At 41.2% G+C, this 22,439-nt stretch overlaps 1 protein-coding gene across 1 annotated transcript in view; it reads left to right on the top strand.

Moving 5' to 3' along the window:
* Window positions 1–22,439, top strand: part of LOC126281377 (inter-alpha-trypsin inhibitor heavy chain H4-like) — a 126,392-nt gene that overhangs the window by 58,879 nt on the left and 45,074 nt on the right. The window contains exons 2-4 of the mRNA XM_049980299.1: window positions 6,713–6,978; window positions 16,335–16,445; window positions 22,039–22,171. Of these exons, the coding sequence (XP_049836256.1) occupies window positions 6,713–6,978; window positions 16,335–16,445; window positions 22,039–22,171 (510 nt within the window). The remainder of the gene's footprint in view (window positions 1–6,712; window positions 6,979–16,334; window positions 16,446–22,038; window positions 22,172–22,439) is intronic.

Genomic DNA, 22,439 nt, shown 5'->3' with positions numbered 1-22,439 from the left:
GGCGCTTTCCCGCTTGGTAAGTCTTGGAATCTTTGTTTTTAATATATTTTTCCCATGTGGAAGTTTCTTTCTGTTTTATTTACATCGTTTTATATATATATATATATATATATATATATATATATATATATATATATATATATATATATATATATATAGAAAGAAACTTCCACATGGGAAAAATATATTAAAAACAAAGATTCCAAGACTTACCAAGCGGGAAAGCGCTGGCAGACAGGCACATGAACAAAACACACAAACACACACACAGAATTGCTAGCTTTCGCAACCGATGGTTGCTTCTTCAGGAAGAAGAGGGAAAGACGAAAGGATGTGGGTTTTAAGGGAGAGGGTAAGGAGTCATTCCAATCCCGGGAGCGGAAAGACTTCCCTTAGGGGAAAAAAAGGACAGATGTACACTCGCACACACACACACACACACACATATCCATCCGCACATACACAGACACAAGTAGACATATTTAAAGGCCCAACTATATGTCTGCTTGTGTCTGTGTATGTGCGGATGGATATGTGTGTGTGTGTGTGTGTGTGTGTGTGCGAGTGTACATCTGTCCTTTTTTTCCCCTAAGGGAAGTCTTTCTGCTCCCGGGATTGGAATGACTCCTTACCCTCTCCCTTAAAACCCACATCCTTTCATTTTTCCCTCTCCTTCCATCTTTCCTGACGAAGCAACTGCCAGTTGCGAAAGCTCGTAATTCTGTGTGTGTGTTTGTGTGTTTTGTTCATGTGCCTGTCTGCCGGCGCTTTCCCGCTTGGTAAGTCTTGGAATCTTTGTTTTTAATATATTTTTCCCATGTGGAAGTTTCTTTCTGTTTTATTTACATCGTTATATATATATATATATATATATATATATATATATATATATATATATATATATATATATATATATAGAAGGGAAGAAAGGACAGGTATAAACTTGCACAGACACCCATATCCAACCGATTGGAATGACTCCTTACTCTCTCCCTTAAACCCCATATCAGCGCACACTCCGCTGCAGAGTGAAAATCTCATTCTGGAAACATCCCCCAGGCTGTGGCTAAGCCATGTCTCCGCAATATCCTTTCTTTCAGGAGTGCTAGTTCTGCAAGGTTCGCAGGAGAGCTTCTGTAAAGTTTGGAAGGTAGGAGACGGATACTGGCAGAAGTAAAGCTGTGGTTACCGGGCGTGAGTCGTGCTTCGATAGCTCAGATGGTAGAGCACTTGCCCGCGAAAGGCAAAGGTCCCGAGTTCGAGTCTCGGTCGGGCACACAGTTTTAATCTGCCAGGAAGTTTCATATCAGCGCACACTCTGCTGCAGAGTGAAAATCTCATTCTGGAAACATCCCCCAGGCTGTGGCTAAGCCATGTCTCCGCAATATCCTTTCTTTCAGGAGTGCTAGTTCTGCAAGGTTCGCAGGAGAGCTTCTGTAAAGTTTGGAAGGTAGGAGACGGATACTGGCAGAAGTAAAGCTGTGGTTACCGGGCGTGAGTCGTGCTTCGATAGCTCAGATGGTAGAGCACTTGCCCGCGAAAGGCAAAGGTCCCGAGTTCGAGTCTCGGTCGGGCACACAGTTTTAATCTGCCAGGAAGTTTCATATCAGCGCACACTCCGCTGCAGAGTGAAAATCTCATTCTGGAAACATCCCCCAGGCTGTGGCTAAGCCATGTCTCCGCAATATCCTTTCTTTCAGGAGTGCTAGTTCTGCAAGGTTCGCAGGAGAGCTTCTGTAAAGTTTGGAAGGTAGGAGACGGATACTGGCAGAAGTAAAGCTGTGGTTACCGGGCGTGAGTCGTGCTTCGATAGCTCAGATGGTAGAGCACTTGCCCGCGAAAGGCAAAGGTCCCGAGTTCGAGTCTCGGTCGGGCACACAGTTTTAATCTGCCAGGAAGTTTGTACACCTGTCCTTTTTTTCCCCTAAGGGAAGTCTTTCCGCTCCCGGGATTGGAATGACTCCTTACCCTCTCCCTTAAAACCCACATCCTTTCATTTTTCCCTCTCCTTCCCTCTTTCCTGACGAAGCAACTGCCAGTTGCGAAAGCTCGTAATTCTGTGTGTGTGTTTGTGTGTTTTGTTAATGTGCCTGTCTGCCGGCGCTTTCCCGCTTGGTAAGTCTTGGAATCTTTTTTTTAATATATATATATATATGTGTGTGTGTGTGTGTGTGTGTGTGTGTGTGTGTGTGTGTGTGTGTGTGTGTGAGCATATACCTATCCTTTTTCCGCCCTAAGGTAAGTCCTTCCGCTCCCGGGATTGGAATGACTCCTTACCCTCTCCCTTAAAACCCACATCCTTTCGTCTTTCCCTCTCCTTCCCTCTTTCCTGATGACCTGTTGTCCTACCATTCATCAGAATATTTGTTAGACTGACCCCAATTCTGTCCACTTAAATATACGCTGTTTTATATATATATAAAAACAAAGATGATGTGACTTACCAAACGAAAGTGCTGGCAGGTCGATAGACACACAAACATACACACAAAATTAAAGCTTTCGCAACCAACGGTTGCTTCATTGGGAAAGAGGGAAGGAGAGGGAAAGACGAAAGGATGTGGGGTTTAAGGGAGAGAGTAAGGAGTCATTCCAATCGGTTGGATATGGGTGTCTGTGCAAGTTTATACCTGTCCTTTCTTCCCTTCTAAGGTAAGTCTTTCTGCTCCCGGGATTGGAATGACTCCTTACCCTCTCCCTTAAAACCCACATCCTTTCGTCTTTCCCTATACTTCCCTCTTTCCTGATGAAGCAACTGTTGGTTGCAAAAGCTTGAATTTTGTGTGTACGTTTGTGTTTCTTTGTATGTCTATCAACCTCCCAGCGCTAATCATTTGGTAAGTCACGTCATCTTTGTTTTTAGATATATATTTCCCACATGGAATGTTTCCCTCTATTTTTTACTTATACTCTGATTGTCCCGTTATCCTAACATTTGTCAGAATAGTTGTTAGACCGACCCCAATTCTGTCCACTTAAATAATATACGCTGTAACATGTTCTCCTTCTCCAACGTACACCTACTATGATGTAATACTGTCATAATAACAATGAATACTCTCATTTCTTATCTATATAAATATCCCTGTACATGATCATGAATACTCTGCTGTACATACCTTTATGTGATGTGGAACCATCAACTCACATAAGCATGTGCACATACCTATCACTATGTGTACAAATTTTGCACTCCAACACCTGATGGTTCTCCAATTGCCTTAAACTTTACTCTTTCTGTTTGTGTCTTTGTGTTTTATTTTGTGTATGCATATGGGTAGCCTGATACTTCGGACAGGTTATGTAAAATAAGTTGAAGATTTTAGAAAATCACAGAAATTGAGAAGGACTTCAGTGATAGAAGTGTATGCATATAGACAGAGCATGCTGCCAATTCACATATTACATATATTACCTAATGCTTCAGTCTTGACTCGATTGTTGTTGTTGTTGTGGTCTTCAGTCCAGGGATTGGTTTGATGCAGCTTTCCATTCTACTCTATCCTGTGCAAGCTTCTTCAACTACCAGTACCTACTCCAACCTACATCCTTCTGAATCTGTTTAGTGTATTCATCTCTTGGTCTCCCTCTACAATTTCTACCTTCCACGCTGCCCTCCAATACTAAATTGGTGATCCCTTGATGCCTCCAAACATGTCCTACCAACAGATCCCTTCTTCTAGTCAAGTTGTGCCACGAATTTCTCTTCTACCCAATTCTACTCATTACCTCTTCATAGTTATGTGATCTACCCATCTCATCTTCAGCATTCTTCTGTAGCACCACATTTCGAAAGCTTCTATTCTCCTCTTCTCTAAAATATCTATCATCCACGTTTCACTTCCATACATGGCTACACTCCACACAAATACTTTCAGAAAAGTCTTCCTGACATTTAAATCTGTACTCAATGCTAGCAAATTTCTCTTCTTCAGAAACGCTTTCCTTGCCATTGCCAGTCTACATTTTATATCCTCTCTACTTCAACCATTATCAGTTATTTGGCTCTACAAATAGCAAAACTCATTTACTACTTTAAGCATCTCATTTCCTAATCTAAAACCCTCAGCTTCACCTAATCTAATTTGTCTACATTCCATTATCCTCGTTTTGCTTTTGTTGATGTTCATTTTATATCCTCCTTTCAAGACACTGCCCATTCCATTCAGCTGCTCTTCCAGGTCATTTGCTGTCTCTGACAGAATTACAATGTCATCGGAGAACCTCAATGTTTTTATTTCTTCTCCATGGATTTTAATTCCTGCTCCGAATCTTGCTTTTCTTTCCTTTACTGCTTGCTCAATATACAGATTGAATAGCATCAGTGATAGGCTACAACCCTGTCTCACTTCCTTCCCAACCATTGCTTCCCTTTTATGCCCATTGTCTCTTATAACTGCCATCTGTACAAATAGTAAATACCTTTCGATCCCTGTATTTTACCCCCGCCACCTTCAGAATTTGAAAGAGAGTATTCCAGTCAACATTGTCAAAAGCTTTCTCCAAGTCTAGAAATGCTAGAAATGTAGGTTTACCTTTCCTTAATCTACTTTCTAAGATAAGTCGTAGGGTCAGTATTGTCTCATGTGTTCCAACATTTCTACGTAATCCAAACTGATCTTCCCCGAAGTCGGCTTCTACCAGTTTTTCCATTCATCTGTAAAGAATTTGTGTTAGTATTTTGCAGCCGTGGCTTATTAAACTGATAGTTAAGTAATTTTCACACGTGTCAACACCTGCTTTCTTTGGGATTGGAATTATTATATTCTGCTTGAAGCCTGAAGGTATTTCGCCTGGCTCATACCTCTTGCTCACTAGAGGACTGGCTCTCCCAAGGCTGTCAGTAATTCTATTGGCATGTTGTCTACTCCAGGGACCTTGTTTCAACTTAGGTCTTTAAGTGCTCTGTCAAACTCTTCATGCAGTATCATATCTCCCATTTAATCTTCATCTACATCCACTTCCATTTTCATAATATTGTCCTCAAGAACATTGCCCTTGTATAGACCCTCTGTGGTTGTTGTTTCTTCTCCATAGTTTTAAATTTTTTCAATCTCATGATCATAAAATTAAATCACCTCTGTAAATAATGACCACCCTAGTTTACATTCAGATAGTTATTATCTTGAGCTCACTCGGCACAGGATTGTAGACTGCGCCGGTGAGGTGTAGGATGCCACCGGTGAACCACACGGGCACCTGCAATGTAAAATGCTAGTCGCAGCATCGGCGTCGGTGTCAGTGGGCATGAAGTCAGCAACTCAAACAGCGACCAGAAATGATGGTGTGTTACTGTGAGTGCGCCGGTGGCAGCTGGTTACTGCATCGGCATCGACTGGTTACTGCATCAGTCTCGGCTGGTTACTGCATGTGCGAGGATTGTTTCCTCCCCACAACCAAATCTTCTTGATAAAATCTTACAGACCAGTTTCTTCATCTCGTTATTATGTTGCTATGGCAACTCTCAACTTTTTTGTATCTCAATTTTCTTCAAAAAAATTCTTCCTTTTCGTATCCTACTCACTTTGGTTGCCGTGTTCTGACAGTTTTGACTTGACAATTTACTTTAGCAATTAATCGATCAATTACGCAACAGCTATTGTACACCTCAAGTGGACAAAGCAACTACACACACTGAGATTCTCTCAATCCTTTGACACATGAATATTGACATTTAGTACGTTCCTGTACGTCTACTTAACGTCGGAAACAATTAATTACTTTTTTAATAAATACATTCAAAGTTTAACATGTCAACTACCCGTAACTCTAGAGAGTAAGTGAGAGAATGAATGAATGAAAGTCTTTTCTTTTATTTCTACAACCTTCAGATGTTCGCAACAATAACGTTTTATGTCACACAGGGTACGATACATTTATTCCTTGAGTGACTCGTATAACTTCTCAGATGGGCTCGGCGGCTACCTGCTCATGCCGATCATCCATCCCATACATGTGTGTCCTGTACACATGTAATTGTGGGGCAGTAGACATAGTTCTTCTTTACCACACTTATCCCTAAAATAACTTGTGTTCAAGATGGTGGAATTACGAGTGTCTCTAGAATTTACCCTGGAATTCTTCAGGCACTCCAACCTTTGTATCAGTTTTTAAAATTGTCTTAATAATTGTTTTTAATTATAAGAAATTTTATGCAATTAAAAACAAGACAATAAAAGGTTATTCTATTAATACATCAAAGAAAAATCTTCCAAATTCATTGCTTGCATCATCAACTTTGTCACAGTAGTATTGAAAAAGTAAAATCATAATCTGAACTTCAAATTTTTGTTGCTTTGTGTACTTAGTTATTAATTTTTAATTGGTCATTTCATGTTTTTAGTTTCATTATAATGTGATGTATTTCCAGAATTATTACTTTAGCTAATTATTCATTACTGAATTGTCTTGTTCAAAACTGAATTCCAACCTCAGCATCATTATCATTTCATTTCTGGATAATGTATATCTAAAAAAACAAAGCAAATTTGTTTTTGCCTGCATTGTAACATTAACAATTTTTTAAAAAATGTGTCACCACATATATCCAAGAATGATGAATTTATGTTTCTTTAAATAGCCAGAAAAACTAGCTAACATTCATATCTTTTGCACAAAGATGACAAATTAAGTTTATTGAGCAGGAAATAAAATAAAGAAATTGTTTCAGTGAGATTCCATACATGTTATTATGAACTCAATTGTGTTTCAGGAGGCAACAACAGCATTTGTAACACTAGTGGAAGATGAGGAAGATACCTCAGAAAATGAAAGTTCAGACTGGACAACTGAGATGCCTAATATTAGAAACAGCAACAGCTCTATGGAAATTTACACATTACATGTCTTCTCTGATATCCGGCACAGATATGCAAAAACCCTTGTGCACAGCAAGATTGCTAATCTACAGAATGAATCAAATGAGATACAGTTTAAGATTGTGCTTCCTGATTCGGCTTTCATATCTGGATATATTATGTAAGTTCTGAAAGGTAATGGAAAATTATATTTAATCTAAGAACAAAACAGAAAGAAACTTCCACATGGGAAAAATATATTAAAAACAAAGATTCCAAGACTTACCAAGCGGGAAAGCGCCGGCAGGCAGGCACATGAACAAAACACACAAACACACACACAGGATTACGAGCTTTCGCAACTGGCAGTTGCTTCGTCAGGAAAGAGGGAAGGAGAGGGAAAAATGAAAGGATGTGGGTTTTAAGGGAGAGGGTAAGGAGTCATTCCAATCCCGGGAGCGGAAAGACTTCCCTTAGGGGAAAAAAAGGACAGGTGTACACTCGCACACACACACACATATCCATCCGCACATACACAGACACAAGCAGACATATTTAAAGGCAAAGAGTAAGGGCAGAGATGTCAGTCGAGGCGGAAGTACAGAGGCAAAGAAGTTGTTGAAAGACAGGTGAGGTATGAGCGGCGGCAACTTGAAATTAGCGGAGGTTGAGGCCTGGCGGATATCGAGAAGAGAGGATATACTGAAGGGCGAGTTCCCATCTCCAGTGTTCGGATAGGTTGGTGTTGGTGGGAAGTATCCAGATAACTCGGACGGTGTAACATTGTGCCAAGATGTGCTGGCCGTGCATCAAGGCATGTTTAGCCACAGGGTGATCCTCATTACCAACAAACACTGTCTGCCTGTGTCCATTCATGCGAATGGACAGTTTGTTGCTGGTCATTCCCACATAGAAAGCATCACAGTGCAGGCAGGTCAGTTGGTAAATCACGTGGGTGTTTTCACATGTGGCTCTCCCTTTGATCGTGTACACCTTCCGGGTTACAGGACTGGAGTAGGTGGTGGTGGGAGGGTGCATAGGACAAGTTTTACACCGGGGGCGGTTGCAAGGGTAGGAGCCAGAGGGTAGGGGAGGTGGTTTGGGGATTTCATAGGGATGAACCAAGAGGTTACGAAGGTTAGGTGGACGGCGGAAAGACACTCTTGGTGGAGTGGGGAGGATTTCATGAAGGATGGATCTCATTTCGGGGCAGGATTTTAGGAAGTCGTATCCCTGCTGGAGAGCCACATTTAAGGTCTGATCCAGTCCCGGGAAGTATTCTGTTACAAGTGGGGCACTTTTGGGGTTCTTCTGTGAGAGGTTCTGGGTTTGAGGGGATGAGGAAGTGGCTCTGGTTATCTGCTTCTGTACCAGGTTGGGAGGGTAGTTGCGGGATGCGAAAGCTGTTTTCAGGTTGTTGGTGTAATGGTCGAGGGATTCAGGACTGGAGCAGATTCGTTTGCCACGAAGGCCTAGGCTGTAGGGAAGGGACCGTTTGATATGGAATGGGTGGCAGCTGTCATAATGGAGGTATTGTTGCTTGTTGGTGGGTTTGATGTGGACGGATGTGTGCAGCTGGCCATTGGACAGATGGAGATCAACATCTAGGAAAGTGGCATGGGATTTGGAGTAGGAGCAGGTGAATCTGATGAAACCAAAGGAGTTGAGGTTGGAGAGGAAATTCTGGAGTTGTTCTTCACTGTGAGTCCAGATCATGAAGATGTCATCAATAAATCTGTACCAAACTTTGGGTTGGCAGGCCTGGGTAACCAAGAAGGCTTCCTCTAAGCGACCCATAAATAGGTTGGCATACGAGGGGGCCATCCTGGTACCCATGGCTGTTCCCTTTAATTGTTGGTATGTCTGGCCTTCAAAACTGAAGAAGTTGTGGGTCAGGATGAAGCTGGCTAAGGTGACGAGGAAAGAGGTTTTAGGTAGGGTGGCAGGTGATCGGCGTGAAAGGAAGTGCTCCATTGCAGCGAGGCCCTGGACGTGCGGGATATTCGTGTATAGGGAAGTGGCATCAATGGTTACAAGGATGGTTTCCGGGGGTAACAGACTGGGTACGGATTCCAGGCGTTCGAGAAAGTGGTTGGTGTCTTTGATGAAGGATGGGAGACTGCATGTAATGGGTTGAAGGTGTTGATCTACGTAGGCAGAGATACGTTCTGTGGGGGCTTGGTAACCAGCTACAATGGGGCGGCCAGGATGTTTGGGTTTGTGAATTTTAGGAAGTAGGTAGAAGGTAGGAGTGCGAGGTGTCGGTGGGGTGAGGAGTTTGATGGAGTCAGGTGAAAGGTTTTGTAGGGGGCCTAAGGTTCTGAGGATTCCTTGAAGCTCCGCCTGGACATCAAGAATGGGATTACCTCGGCAAACTTTGTATGTAGAGTTGTCTGCAAGCTGCAATGGAGCACTTCCTTTCACGCCGATCACCTGCAACCCTACCTAAAACCTCTTTCCTCATCACCTTAGCCAGCTTCATCCTGACCCACAACTTCTTCACTTTTGAAGGCCAGACATACTAACAATTAAAGCGAACAGCCATGGGTACCAGAATGGCCCCCTCATATGCCAACATATTTATGGGTCATTTAGAGGAAGCCTAATTGGTTACCCAAGCCTGCCAACCCAATGTTTGGTACAGATTTATTGATGACATCTTCGTGATCTGGACTCACAGTGAAGAACAACTCCAGAATTTCCTGTCCAACCTCAACTCCTTTGGTTCCATCAGATTCACCTGCTCCTACTCCAAATCCCATGCCACTTTCCTTGACGTTGACCTCCATCTGTACAATGGCCAGATTCACACATCCGTCCACATCAAACCCACCAACAAGCAACAGTACCTCCATTATGACAGCTGCCACCCATTCCATATCAAACGGTCCCTTCCCTATAGCCTAGGCCTCTGTGGCAAACAAATCTGCTCCAGTCCTGAATCCCTTAACCATTACACCAACAACCTGAAAACAGCTTTCGCATCCCGCAACTACCCCCCCCCCCCCTCCCCCCTGACCTGGTACAGAAGCAAATAACCAGAGCCATTTCCTCAACCCCTCAAACCCAAAACCTCTCACAGAAGAACCCCAAAAGTGCCCCACTTGTGACAGGATACTTCCCGGTACTGGATCAGACTCTGAATGTGGCTCTCCAGCAGGGATACGACTTCCTAAAATCCTGCACCGAAATGAGATCCATCCTTCATGAAATCCTCCCCACTCCACCAAGAGTGTCTTTCCGCCATCCACCTAACCTTCGTAACCTCTTGGTTCATCCCTATGAAATCCCCAAACCACTTTCCCTACCCTCTGGCTCCTACCCTTGTAACCGCCCCCGGTGTAAAACCTGTCCTATGCACCCTCCCACCACCACCTACTCCAGTCCTGTAACCCGGAAGGTGTACACGATCAGAGCCACATGTGAAAGCACTCACGTGATTTACCAACTGACCTGCCTGCACTGTGACGCTTTCTATGTGGGAATGACCAGCAACAAACTGTCCATTCGCATGAATGGACACAGGCAGACAGTGTTTGTTGGTAATGAGGATCACCCTGTGGCTAAACATGCCTTGATGCACGGCCAGCACATCTTGGCACAGTGTTACACCGTCCGAGTTATCTGGATACTTCCCACCAACACCAACCTATCCGAACTCCGGAGATGGGAACTCGCCCTTCAGTATATCCTCTCTTCTCGATATCCGCCAGGCCTCAACCTCCGCTAATTTCAAGTTGCCGCCGCTCATACCTCACCTGTCTTTCAACAACTTCTTTGCCTCTGTACTTCCGCCTCGACTGACATCTCTGCCCTTAACTCTTTGCCTTTAAATATGTCTGCTTGTGTCTGTGTATGTGCGGATGGATATGTGTGTGTGTGTGCGAGTGTACACCTGTCCTTTTTTTCCCCTAAGGGAAGTCTTTCCGCTCCCGGGATTGGAATGACTCCTTACCCTCTCCCTTAAAACCCACATCCTTTCATTTTTCCCTCTCCTTCCCTCTTTCCTGACGAAGCAACTGCCAGTTGCGAAAGCTCGTAATTCTGTGTGTGTGTTTGTGTGTTTTGTTCATGTGCCTGTCTGCCGGCGCTTTCCCGCTTGGTAAGTCTTGGAATCTTTGTTTTTAATATAATCTAAGAACAAAATATACAAGAATATTTTTTACAGTCAGCCAATACATTGTAATGAAAAATGCTAACAATGTAGGTTCTCTGAGCTTCTCTCTCTCTCTCTCTCTCTTTCTTTTTTTATTTCCTCATCAGTGGCGACCATGAAATAAAACAATATAAGTTTCTATTCATAAAAGACAAATAAAGTTTTAAGCTTCAGGTAAATAGAAATAATATGCCTATCTATATGTATGACAGAGCCATCATCTCCATAATTATGAACAAAAGAAGACAGTCCCTACAATTCCAGAATCAAAGGTTTTTTAATGCATAAGGCGCAATCAAAAAGTTTCTGTTCGAAGGCTGTACAGTCCAGAATTGTTGTGCCAGTCATGCATAATCACCATGACAACTGAGGCAATCATCCCACCAATGCACCAAGTAGAAGATAACCATTTGGTAAAACACCATATCTGCTGCATGAAGAAGTTCATAACTGCTTGCTGCTCATCCTCATCTGACGAGAATCATTGTCCCTTCAAGGCCTTAAGCTGCGATGATCACTTAGAGAGAAATCAGTACTACAAGGTGGGTGCTCAAGTGTCTCACACTTGAATTCCATAATGGATGAGGCTCACCTCCTAAATTGACCGGAGTCTTATGGTGAACTGTGACCAACATGGAACTTGGTGCACCATTACACTACAGTGGTTTCCAGTGAAATATGTTTGAGTTTTAGTGACTTGAAAATAGAGACCCATGTTGTTGTTGTCTTCAGTCCTGAGACTGGTTTGATGCAGCTCTCCATGCTACTCTATCCTGTGCAAGCTTCTTCATCTCCCAGTACCTACTGCAACCTACATCCTTCTGAATCTGTTTAGTGTACTCATCTCTCGGTCTCCCTCTACGATTTTTACCCTCCACACTGCCCTCCAATGCTAAATTTGTGATCCCTTGATGCCTCAAAACATGTCCTACCAACCGATCCCTTCTTCTAGTCAAGTTGTGCCACAAACTTCTCTTCTCCCCAATCCTATTCAATACCTCCTCATTAGTTACGTGATCTATCCACCTTATCTTCAGTATTCTTCTGTAGCACCACATTTCGAAAGCTTCTATTCTCTTCTTGTCCAAACTAGTTATCGTCCATGTTTCACTTCCATACATGGCTACACTCCAAACAAATATTTTCAGAAATGACTTCCTGACACTTAAATCTATATTCGATGTTAACAAATTTCTCTTCTTCAGAAACGCTTTCCTTGCCATTGCCAGTCTACATTTTATATCCTCTCTACTTCAACCATCGTCAGTTATTTTACTTCCTAAATAGCAAAACTCCTTTACTACTTTAAGTGTCTCATTTCCTAATCTAATTCCCTCAGCATCACCCGACTTAATTCGACTACATTCCATTACCCTCGTTTTGCTTTTGTTGATGTTCATCTTATATCCTCCTTTCAAGACACTGTCCATTCCGTTCAACTGCTCTTCCAAGTCCTTTGCCGTCTCTGACAGAATTACAATGTCATCGGCGACCCATAGCCACAGCAAAAAGATATATGTTACTGTGATGCTAGTTGACACCACTAACATTTGATCTGCAGGATATGTAGTGATTTTAATTAAAATCCATGAATACAATAAGACCCAAAGACTGTTGTACTGATTAACATGGATTTTAATTCTGGACCATTTCAAATACTTATGGTTAGCGGAGTAGCAATATCTGGCTTAAACATAGTTTCTTGCGATATAGGGAAACAGTGGTATTCAAGGAGCAAATTTCTGTACCAAAAAAGCCTATAGCATGACTAAGTGTGATGAATTACTTTTTGATATCAAAGGCAACCTGTTTTGAACGACTGCATAATGGCCTAAAGCAAAGAAAAATATGAATATCAACAATATCTGGAATAGAAGACTGTTACTGAAATAGCAAGAGAAACAGGACTGACTAATGCATAAACAAAAAAACTTGCTTCAGTTTCCAACTTTCATAGATTTTAAACAATTTGGGGGGTGGGGATAGCAAAAAGGAGAGAAGCAAAAAGACTGTAGCTGGAATAGAGAGCTGCATAATGCTGTAGCAGGAACAGGGAAGGGGATTGGGTGAAGGACAATGATTAACAAAGGCTGAGGCCAGGAGGGCCATGGGAAGATAAGATATATTGCAGGGAGAAATCAAACCTGCACACCTGCGCAATTCAGAGAAGCTGGAGTAGGTAGGAAGGACTCATTAAAATGAAGAATGTTGTGTTGGGCGGCATGCTCAGCAACTAGGTGATCCAGTTGTTTCCAGGCCACAGTTTGTTGACAGGTAGCCCAGCCTTTGGTGGGATAGGTGATGCTTGTGACCAGACTTGAGTAGGTGGTGGTGGCAGGACATATTGGACAGGTCTTCATCTAGGTGTGTTGCAGGGAAACAAGACATGAGGCAAGAAGTTGAGAGTAGGGGTTGTGTAGGGATAAATAAGGATACTGTGTAGGTTTGGTGGGCCATGAAATACCACTGTTGAGGTATGGGAAGGACAGTGGGTAGGACATTCCTCATTTCAGGACACTACAAGAAGAGGTCAAAACACTGGAAGAGAATGTGATTCAGTTGCTCCAGTTCTGGGTGGAACTGAGTCGTCAGGAAAATGCTCCTCTGTGGACTACTCCACTGTTCCTCCTCCTACCCCTCCCTCTTTCCTGCTTGGGCTTCGGCAACCAGAGACAGCGATTTGTGTGTGTGTGTGTGTGTGTGTGTGTGTGTGTGTGTGTGTCGAATTCAGAAGAAGGCTGCCTTTCAGATATTGTGAGGATCAATCTGTCCTTTTTGTAAGATAGTCATTACAGCATCCTGGATTTTCCATTGTTTGATTTTGTTTTATATTATTATTATTGTTATTACTATTATTATTCAAAATTGTTCTTAAGACAAAGTCTGAACATCAATGTTACATGATTATCATTGTTTTCTTGTTGCCTTCTCTTACTCTTCCAAAAATCTCTCCATTCTTTGTCCGTTTCCTTTGCTCTGTCCATATTTTCCCTGCTTCCTTCCTTTCTTTTACATTAAATTTCATGTTCATAATTTTATTTCTGTATTTATCTCTTTTATTTATCATTTCCCTACTGATGCAAGCTTGTCTTAAATCTCCTATTGTTTTTTTAAGTCAATTGGTTCTCCGATTGATCTGTTAACTACATCAAAGTAGCCTTTGTGAGTATGTTGTTGTTTATTCTACATATGTGTCCATAGAATGTTAATCAGAGTTTTCTGATCATGTCTGTGAGTCCATCTGTGTGTTTGTATAATTCTTTGGTTGGTAAAAGAGTGGATCAAATATAAATGGGATTTTATTTTTTATTTAAATTCAAATATTGAAAAACTCAAGGCAATTATAATTTATTTTTCCATGTAGTCTCCTGCTTTGGAAATTCTTTTGTTCCAGCATATGGGCAGCTCTTTGGTGCTTGCATCATAAAAAGAACTGGGTCATGTCACCAGTCAGTTGCACATGAAGTCTTTAACACTCTCGTCACCTTCAAATCGTCACCCTTCTAGAGCTTCTTTAAGAGGTCTGAATAAATGGAAATCACAGGGCGATAAGTCTGGGCTGTAAAGAGGATGATCAAGTGTAGTCCAGTGCATTTCCTGTAGCTTGGATACAGTTAGAGTTGCAGTATGAGGTCATGCATGGTTGTGGAGGAGGATGATCTGTTGAATCAATTGATCTCGTCTTTTGTGGTGATATGCAATTCTCTCCTTGTTCAACAGTTTGCAGTAGTGAACAGCACTGACTGTGTGTTGCTCATGCAAAAATTCAATCAGCAAAATGCCTCGCTGATTGAAAAAAATGATTGAAAGAAACATGCCAGCTGACAGTCGAGTCTTACTTTTCACTTGTGCTGCCTACCCTTTTCTCCATCACTCCTTACTGGCTTGTTTGGATTCTGAAGAGTTGTGGTGAACCCATGTTTCATTACAGGTGCTGATTCAACTAAAAAAGGCATCACCTTCTTACGCAAAACCTTGCTATAAGATTCTGACAGAACTCCAAACATCTCAACTTCAGATTTTCGATCAAAAGTTTAGGGACCCTTCTGGAACACATTTTACAGAACTGTGAGTCATTTGTGATGATTGCTTGACAGCTCCCATAACTGATTCTGACTTTTTGTGCAGTTTCTGATACTATTGTCCCTCGATCGTCATCAACAATGTCTTTAACTGCACAAATGTTTTTGTCTGTAATGCGGGTCTGAGGATGGTGATCATGCTGCTGATTTTCCAAACGTTCTTGTCCTTCCTTGAACTTTTTATGCCAGGCAAAGATACGCATCCTTGATAATGTTTTATCACTGAACTGTGCAGTTAATCTTTGGCAAATTTCCGCCACTATAACTCCTTGATGAACAAGAAATTTGATAATTATGCATTGCGCAATGGAGGGTGCACCTGTTGCTCAGACCTCGTGAGCATTACTGATGAAACAGTGGGAAATACATAACAGTATGCTCTCCTCACTTCTAATGGTCCTGTCTAAGCACAGGGCCAGTTGTACCAACTGTTGTTCAGGAACAAAAATCCCATTTATATTTGACCTCCTCCTTCCCCCCCCCCCCCCCCCCCCCCCCTCATATTTTTAGTTGTATACCATCTCTGTGTACTACTCCAAATTTTTTTCTGTGGAATTTTTTTTGCCTGAGTTTGGCCTGACTTGATATGATTCTTATATTGTTGTGCGTCCATGTGAGTTTGTCTTCCCTAAAGTTTGTCTTCCTAAAAGCCTTCATTGTCTTGTGGTCTCCTTCTATTGTGATAATTTGTCAGGGCACATGCTCAGATGATTGGGTATCTTTTGTTTCCTGATTTAAAGGTTATTGTGGAGGTGCTTTTGATACTGAATTGAAATCTATGACTGATTTCTGTACTACATATCATGTGCCAAACACTGTTGGTGTTGTCCCTCTGATGGCAGATTTTCATTGTAAATCCTGCAGTTTTCTGAGATGAAGTGGTTTATGTCTGTGAAATGTGTCTCTTGTATTGTGATGATTTTGATGTGAAATTTTTCTGGTGCAACCATAAACTGTTAAAGCTTGCCTAGTTTGACCAGAGTGTTTGTGTTACAAGGAGGTTTTGAGAAGTTCTGACTCTTCTCCTTGCTTTCATATTGACTATAGTGAATTCATTTAATAACTATTTGAGATTCTAAGTTACTATGGTTCTTCTCTAAGGCAGATTTTTTTATGATAGTGGTACACTCTATAGGTAACTGGAACTCTCAGTATCTGAAAAAGGATTCATTAATGCAAAATCAAAATAAATGCAGTGTTTGAATGTTTATTTATCAAGAAGATAATGAAATACTATGGTGAATATATTAAATTGCGCATTATTTGTTTGCTTATTTCTTATTGGGCTTTCTTCCTCAGGGAAGTAAAAGGGAAAGCATATAAAGCCCTTGTAAAGGAAAAGAAAGAAGCAGAAAAAGAATATCAAGCAGCTGTTCAGCAAGGCCAGTCTGCAGGACACATTGCAATGAGGTGAGTTATGGCATTACAGCTGGTCTTTTCAACCTTGGTGCTGTGTTAATTAATTTTAATAGTTTTTGAGCATGAATGCTATGAAAAACTTTTAATATAAAAATTGGAAATGAAATATTACTCTCTGTGCATTTTGCTGGGTGACATATGTTATGTTACATTCTACAGTCTATGAAATCCTTGTACATTGTGTGTGTTTCATAACTTTGTCTATCAATCTAGATGAATAAAGGTATATATATGATACAGTCTTTACAGGCATTGTCAATTATGTGGGATTCAGAGGGGAAATTTAACGGTTTTCCTGCTGATGGGACTGGTGACATGCCCGAGAAGTTGAAAATTGGACAATAGTTTCTTGTGTTCATGGAGAAACAATGTTCACTGAAAAAATATGGATTTGTTGATAATTTTTTGTTGTTCAGTATTACAGTTTGTAAGAAGAAGATTAATAAATAGTTCTTCATGAGAATTGGAACTGTATTTCCGACAGATTATGGGATCTCATCCTGTGACAGCTGAATGAATGATGATGGTCTTTACAGGCATTGTCAATTATGTGGGATTCAGAGGGGAAATTTAAGGGTTTTCCTGCCAATGAGACTGGTGACATGTCAGAGAAGTTGCAATGGCATACCGACGTACAATTGTGTTGATTTTGGATCTACAACAAGGATTCACATTTTAATGACAATTAACTGCAGCAGAAAGCAAGGAGAAATTTTAAACATCATGAAATGAGAAATAGGTGATAAAAAAAGTCTAAAAATGGCAATGTTTGGTGAAATCATAAAAGTAAATGAAAATATAATCTCTGCACCAGTTAAAACCATTAAATCTCTACATAAGTTAATTTTTGGAACAGTTCCAGATGACAGAATAATTTAGAAATGCTTGAGAGATTTTTTTGGTTTCACTCTTCAATAATGGCTGATCAGGTTGAAGCGAAGAATTCACTCATTGAAGCATCACATTCAGAAGCAGAGCTGGAACAATATGCAGTATACTGTGCATAGATGATGGGACAAAAAATGTAGTAACTTCTGGAATTGTGTTATCAGGTACCCAACGCAGACGAACTTGCAGTGAAAATTAATGACAACATAGTATATGAAGAGGATGGTGATGATGCTGATGATGAAGATGATGCTTCAATAAAAATGGGAAGAGGTAAAAAATTACATTTGCTCAAAAAAAGAAAAGAAAAAGATCCCAATTTAAATATAGCTGATAAAGCCAAAACATGATTCTCACCACATTCATAAGATCAATGTAAATTTTCTCCATCATTTTGTGATTTTTAATGTGATTTTAAGCTATTTAGGGCCAGTGATGGACATCCAGTTAAAACATGGATCATGGACTTTGAGGGAACAACATTTGTAAGGGGTTGGAGCCAATTCCAAATGCTTGTTTTCACAAAAAAGTTATTTGAAGGTTTGGCTAAGCTTTTTATTCATGGTGAGAGATGTCTTAGATTGTGGACTACACTAAAGAAAGCTTTTCAGGATGAATTCAACATGAAAACAAGTGCTGCAGATATCCATCAACGAAAGAAGAAACAGGAAGAGTCTGTTCAAGAATATTTTCTCATAATGAAGGAAACTGTCAGCCATGCTGATAATGATAACAACTTGTTATTTCAGTATGTGACTGATGGGATAGTATTAACAATTGAAAATTTAAAAATATACACATAAGTAACCTAGAGGTGAAGGTTCTAATTGCTGTGGCAATCAGTTTATTATGACAGGATATTTATGAGATTATTAATGCTACAAATTTGGAAGAAACAGATGTAGTCTTAACAGGATTTGGGAAAAACTTCCTCTCTCCACAAAGATATTTTACATGCATTATTGAGATTGGTGATGGGAAAATTGAAACAGAAATTTATGTTGTTCTCCAGAGACATTATGAATTTAGAAATGGTAGATGGGAATGATCTTCTAGACCAAACTGAAGTTTTAATAAAGAGGGCACAGTTACTCTAAGGAAGCCAGAAGGGAAACTTCGTCTTATGTGTATCTGTGTAGCAGACAAATCAGAATTAGAGATTGAAATCTCTGTTAGTGATGGAAAAAAAGGAACAAATTGAAGGTTTAATGACTAATTACACCCCAACAAAGATAAAGTCCACTGATGCCAGAATGAAGATTATTGTGAGAGAAGAGCAACCGAGATATAGATGGAACAGTAGGTTGTCATCAACAGATAAAGAAATTGAGAAATTGTTGACTACCAGGCCCAGATGTGGCTTTATCAAGGAACATGCTCCCATAGACCAACACCTTCAACCTATTACCCGGAACCTACCCTTCTATATAAAAGATACCAACCATGTCCTCCACCAGCTCTCCCTGTTCCTGTTCCTTTACCACACGTTGAGCTGCTCATCACTACTTGTTGACACCTCCCTTTACACTAACATTCCTAATGCCCATGGTCTTACAAGTATTGAACACTACTTTTCCCAATGCCTGACGGCTTCCAAAACAACAACCTCCTTCTTCTTTGTCATGACCAAATACATCCTCATCCACAATTACTTCTTCTTTGAAAGCATTACCTACAAACAAATCCAGGGTACAGCTATGGGCATCCACATGGCACCATCCTATGCCAACCTATTCATGGGCCATTTAGAGGAATCCTTACTAAAAACCCAGAATCTTAAACCCCTCACCTGTTTCAGATTCATTGATGCCATATTTGCAATCTGGATTGAAGGCGAGGACATCCTGTCCACATTTCTCCAGAATCTCAACATCTTCTCCCCCAACTGCTTCACCTGGTCCTACTCAACCCAACAAGCCACCTTCCTAGATGTTGACCCCCCCCCCCCCTCAAAGATGGCTACATCAGTGCCTGTGTCCATTTCAAACATACTAACCACCAGAAATACCACCTCTTCGAGAGCTGCCATTCTCCATACTAAGAAGTTCCTTCCATACAGCCTAGCCAACCGTGGTCATCACATCTGAAGTGATGAGCAGTCCCTCTCAACATATACTGAAGGTCTCACTGAAACCTTCACAGACTGTTATTATCCTCCCAACCGTGTACAAAAACAAATATCCCGTGCCTTATCTTTCCAGTCTTCCGCCACCTCCCAAAGTCCCACTGTCCAGCCACAGAAGAGCATTCCCCTTGTAATTCAGTACCACCCAGGACTGTAGCAACTGAATTACATTTTCCAACAGAGATTCAGCTACCTCTCATAGTGCCCTGAAATGAGGTATGCCCTGCCTGCTATTCTTCCCACTGCTCCCACAGAGGTATTCCACCATCCACCAAACCTACACAATATACTCATCCATCCTTACACAACCCCTGCTCCCAATCCCTTATCCCATGGCTCACATCCCTGTAATAGACCTAGATGCAAGACCTGTCCCATACATCCTCTCATCACCACCTACTCCAGTCCAGTCACAAACGTCACCTGTCCCATCAAAGGCTGGGCTACCTGTGAAACCAGTCATGTGATCTACAAGCTAAGCTGCAACAACAGTACCACATTCTTTGTGGGCATGACAACCAACAAGCTATCTGCCTGCACAAATGGCCATCGACAAACTGTGGCCAAGATACAAGGGAACCACCCTGTTGCTGAACATGCTGCCAAATATGACATCCTTCATTTCAATGACTGCTTCACAGCCTGTGCCATACGGCTCCTTTCCACCAACACCAGCTTTTCTGAATTGCGCAGGTGGGAACTTTCCCTGCAATACATCCTACTTTCCTGTAGCCCTCCTGGCCCCAGCCACTGTTAGTCACTGTCCACACCCATCCAGTCCCTTCCCTGTTCCCGTTCTAGCACTACACAGTCGTCATTCCATCATCACACTCAGTCTTTCTACTTCTCTCCTTTACCATCACCTCCCACACCCCCTCCCCACCTCTCCCCTGCCCGCCGTCTAACCTGCAATGTTTCACTGCCCCCTTCCTCCCCCCCCCCCCCCGACCATACTATCCCTCACCCTCCTCACCCCAGCCTCATTATTACCCCCACCTTGTCGCCATTCCCATAACACACTGGTGCTGCTGCTTGCAATGTGGTTTCACTTGCTTGAGATTGAATTAGCGTGTGTGAGTTGCTTTGCATATGTGTGTGTGTGTGTGTGTGTGTGTGTGTGTGTGTGTGTGTAGTTACAAGTGTGGGCTCATTACAAAATTTTTAGTAATACATACCCATATTCCATTGTTATCACTCTTAACCACAATTAAATCTGGTAATTTACAAAGAGTTATTAACCATTAGTATTATTAGTGTATATTTAAATATCAGTCTTAATGTTTGAAGATAAAACTACTTAAGAATTTCAAAAAACAACTAAGTACATAATAGTTAAAAAATTACAGTATTGTATTTTAAATTTATTTTATTAAGGGGGCAGTGAAACGAAAACTGAACACCTGCCACAACAGTACCGCAGACTAGTTCCATTCAAAATTAATCACCACTCCCATTGGGAGATAAACAAGTCAATTCCTGTTTGATAGAATGCAGTTGGCCCCAGATGGATCTTTAACAACACCCAGTCTCGCACTTCCTTGTAAAACACAAAACAAATGTCTATGTATGTCTTTCTTCAGGTCACTAAAGATGTAAAAGTCACATGGTGAAAGATCCAGGCTGTATAGAGCATGTTGCAGCGTTGCCCAACCAAATAGTTGAAGCATAGATTTTGTCCAATGGTAGTATGGGGGCAGATGTTATCATGCAACAGTGAGTGGGAGTTGTTGTCCAACAGCATAATTCCATCCAAAACAGCACCCTGAGACTTTATGACACACTTCAGTTTCTGCAAAGTGTCTTCACTGTGCTGTGCATTGATTGTGGTTCCAAGTTTGAGGAAGTCTATGTGCAGAAGGGCCCTACAGTTAAAGAAGGAGGTCATCATGACCTTACCAGAACTTGTGTGAACAACTTCAGATTTCTTTATCGGAGGAGATGTGGAACCTTCCACAGCTGACTTTGCTATTTGTATTTGGACTACCACAGCTGTTCCATTAGTCATTTCATAGTAACTTCCGCCATACAAAATATAAGTGGTCATCAGATTGTGTCATAATAATTTCAAAATTTGAGGGGAAGAATGAGCATGCAGTAATTTTAATGTGTCTTCCACTGATACCACTGTAAAAAGGGAGACCATGTTGAGGTTGACCATAACTTCACTTGGATTTCCCCTCCACCCATCTTATAATAGCAACAAACATTTATGAGTTCTTAACATTGTGTCTGCAGTGACTGACTATAGGTGCCAATAGTTTACTTAAGTGCTTCTTCAGCCAGTAGCTTGGAGAGCCAATGCACTAACTTCCTGCTAAGTGCCAATATGGGCTCCCATGTGAGAATTCAGTATGTAGCTCACCAGTTTTATGATCATCAGACTTAGTCCTGATGACAATGATGGAGGCAATCATTGAAAGCTTCAGATTTTATCCAAATCTGACACAGCAATTAAAATGAGAACTTTTTACCCATATGATACTTTTCAATATCACACCTGACATTTACATGAAGGGTAAACTATACACTGCTATAGTGAAACTAATAGACCTTTTTAATTCTTTGTTTCAGAGACACAAACACATTCACTGTGTCAGTTAATGTGGAACCAAGAAGCAAACTTAGTTTCAACATAACATATGAAGAGCTGCTAAGTCGTAAGCTCTCTTTGTACAAACATGTTATATCATTGGACCCAGGACAGGTAATTAAAAGCCATCTAATTTAAATCTTAACCTCACCAGAAACTGATAAACATTTTAAGAATGCAGAGGCTTTCACAATAAATATACAATATGTTTCAAAGTCTTTGTGACAAATGTCAATGTGGATAGACCACACAGTGGAGAATAATTTTCGTTGGAAACAAACTATTGGCTGATACTTTCCAGCAATACTATGTGCCCTTTTGTATTCAATGGCCCTTGAAAAATAAGATTTCACCATACTGGCACAGTGTACTAACCAGGTGG

Source organism: Schistocerca gregaria, chromosome 1 (genome assembly GCF_023897955.1).
Source record: "Schistocerca gregaria isolate iqSchGreg1 chromosome 1, iqSchGreg1.2, whole genome shotgun sequence".
Classification (NCBI taxonomy): domain Eukaryota; kingdom Metazoa; phylum Arthropoda; class Insecta; order Orthoptera; family Acrididae; genus Schistocerca; species Schistocerca gregaria.
This window is presented reverse-complemented; position numbering and strand designations above follow the sequence as displayed.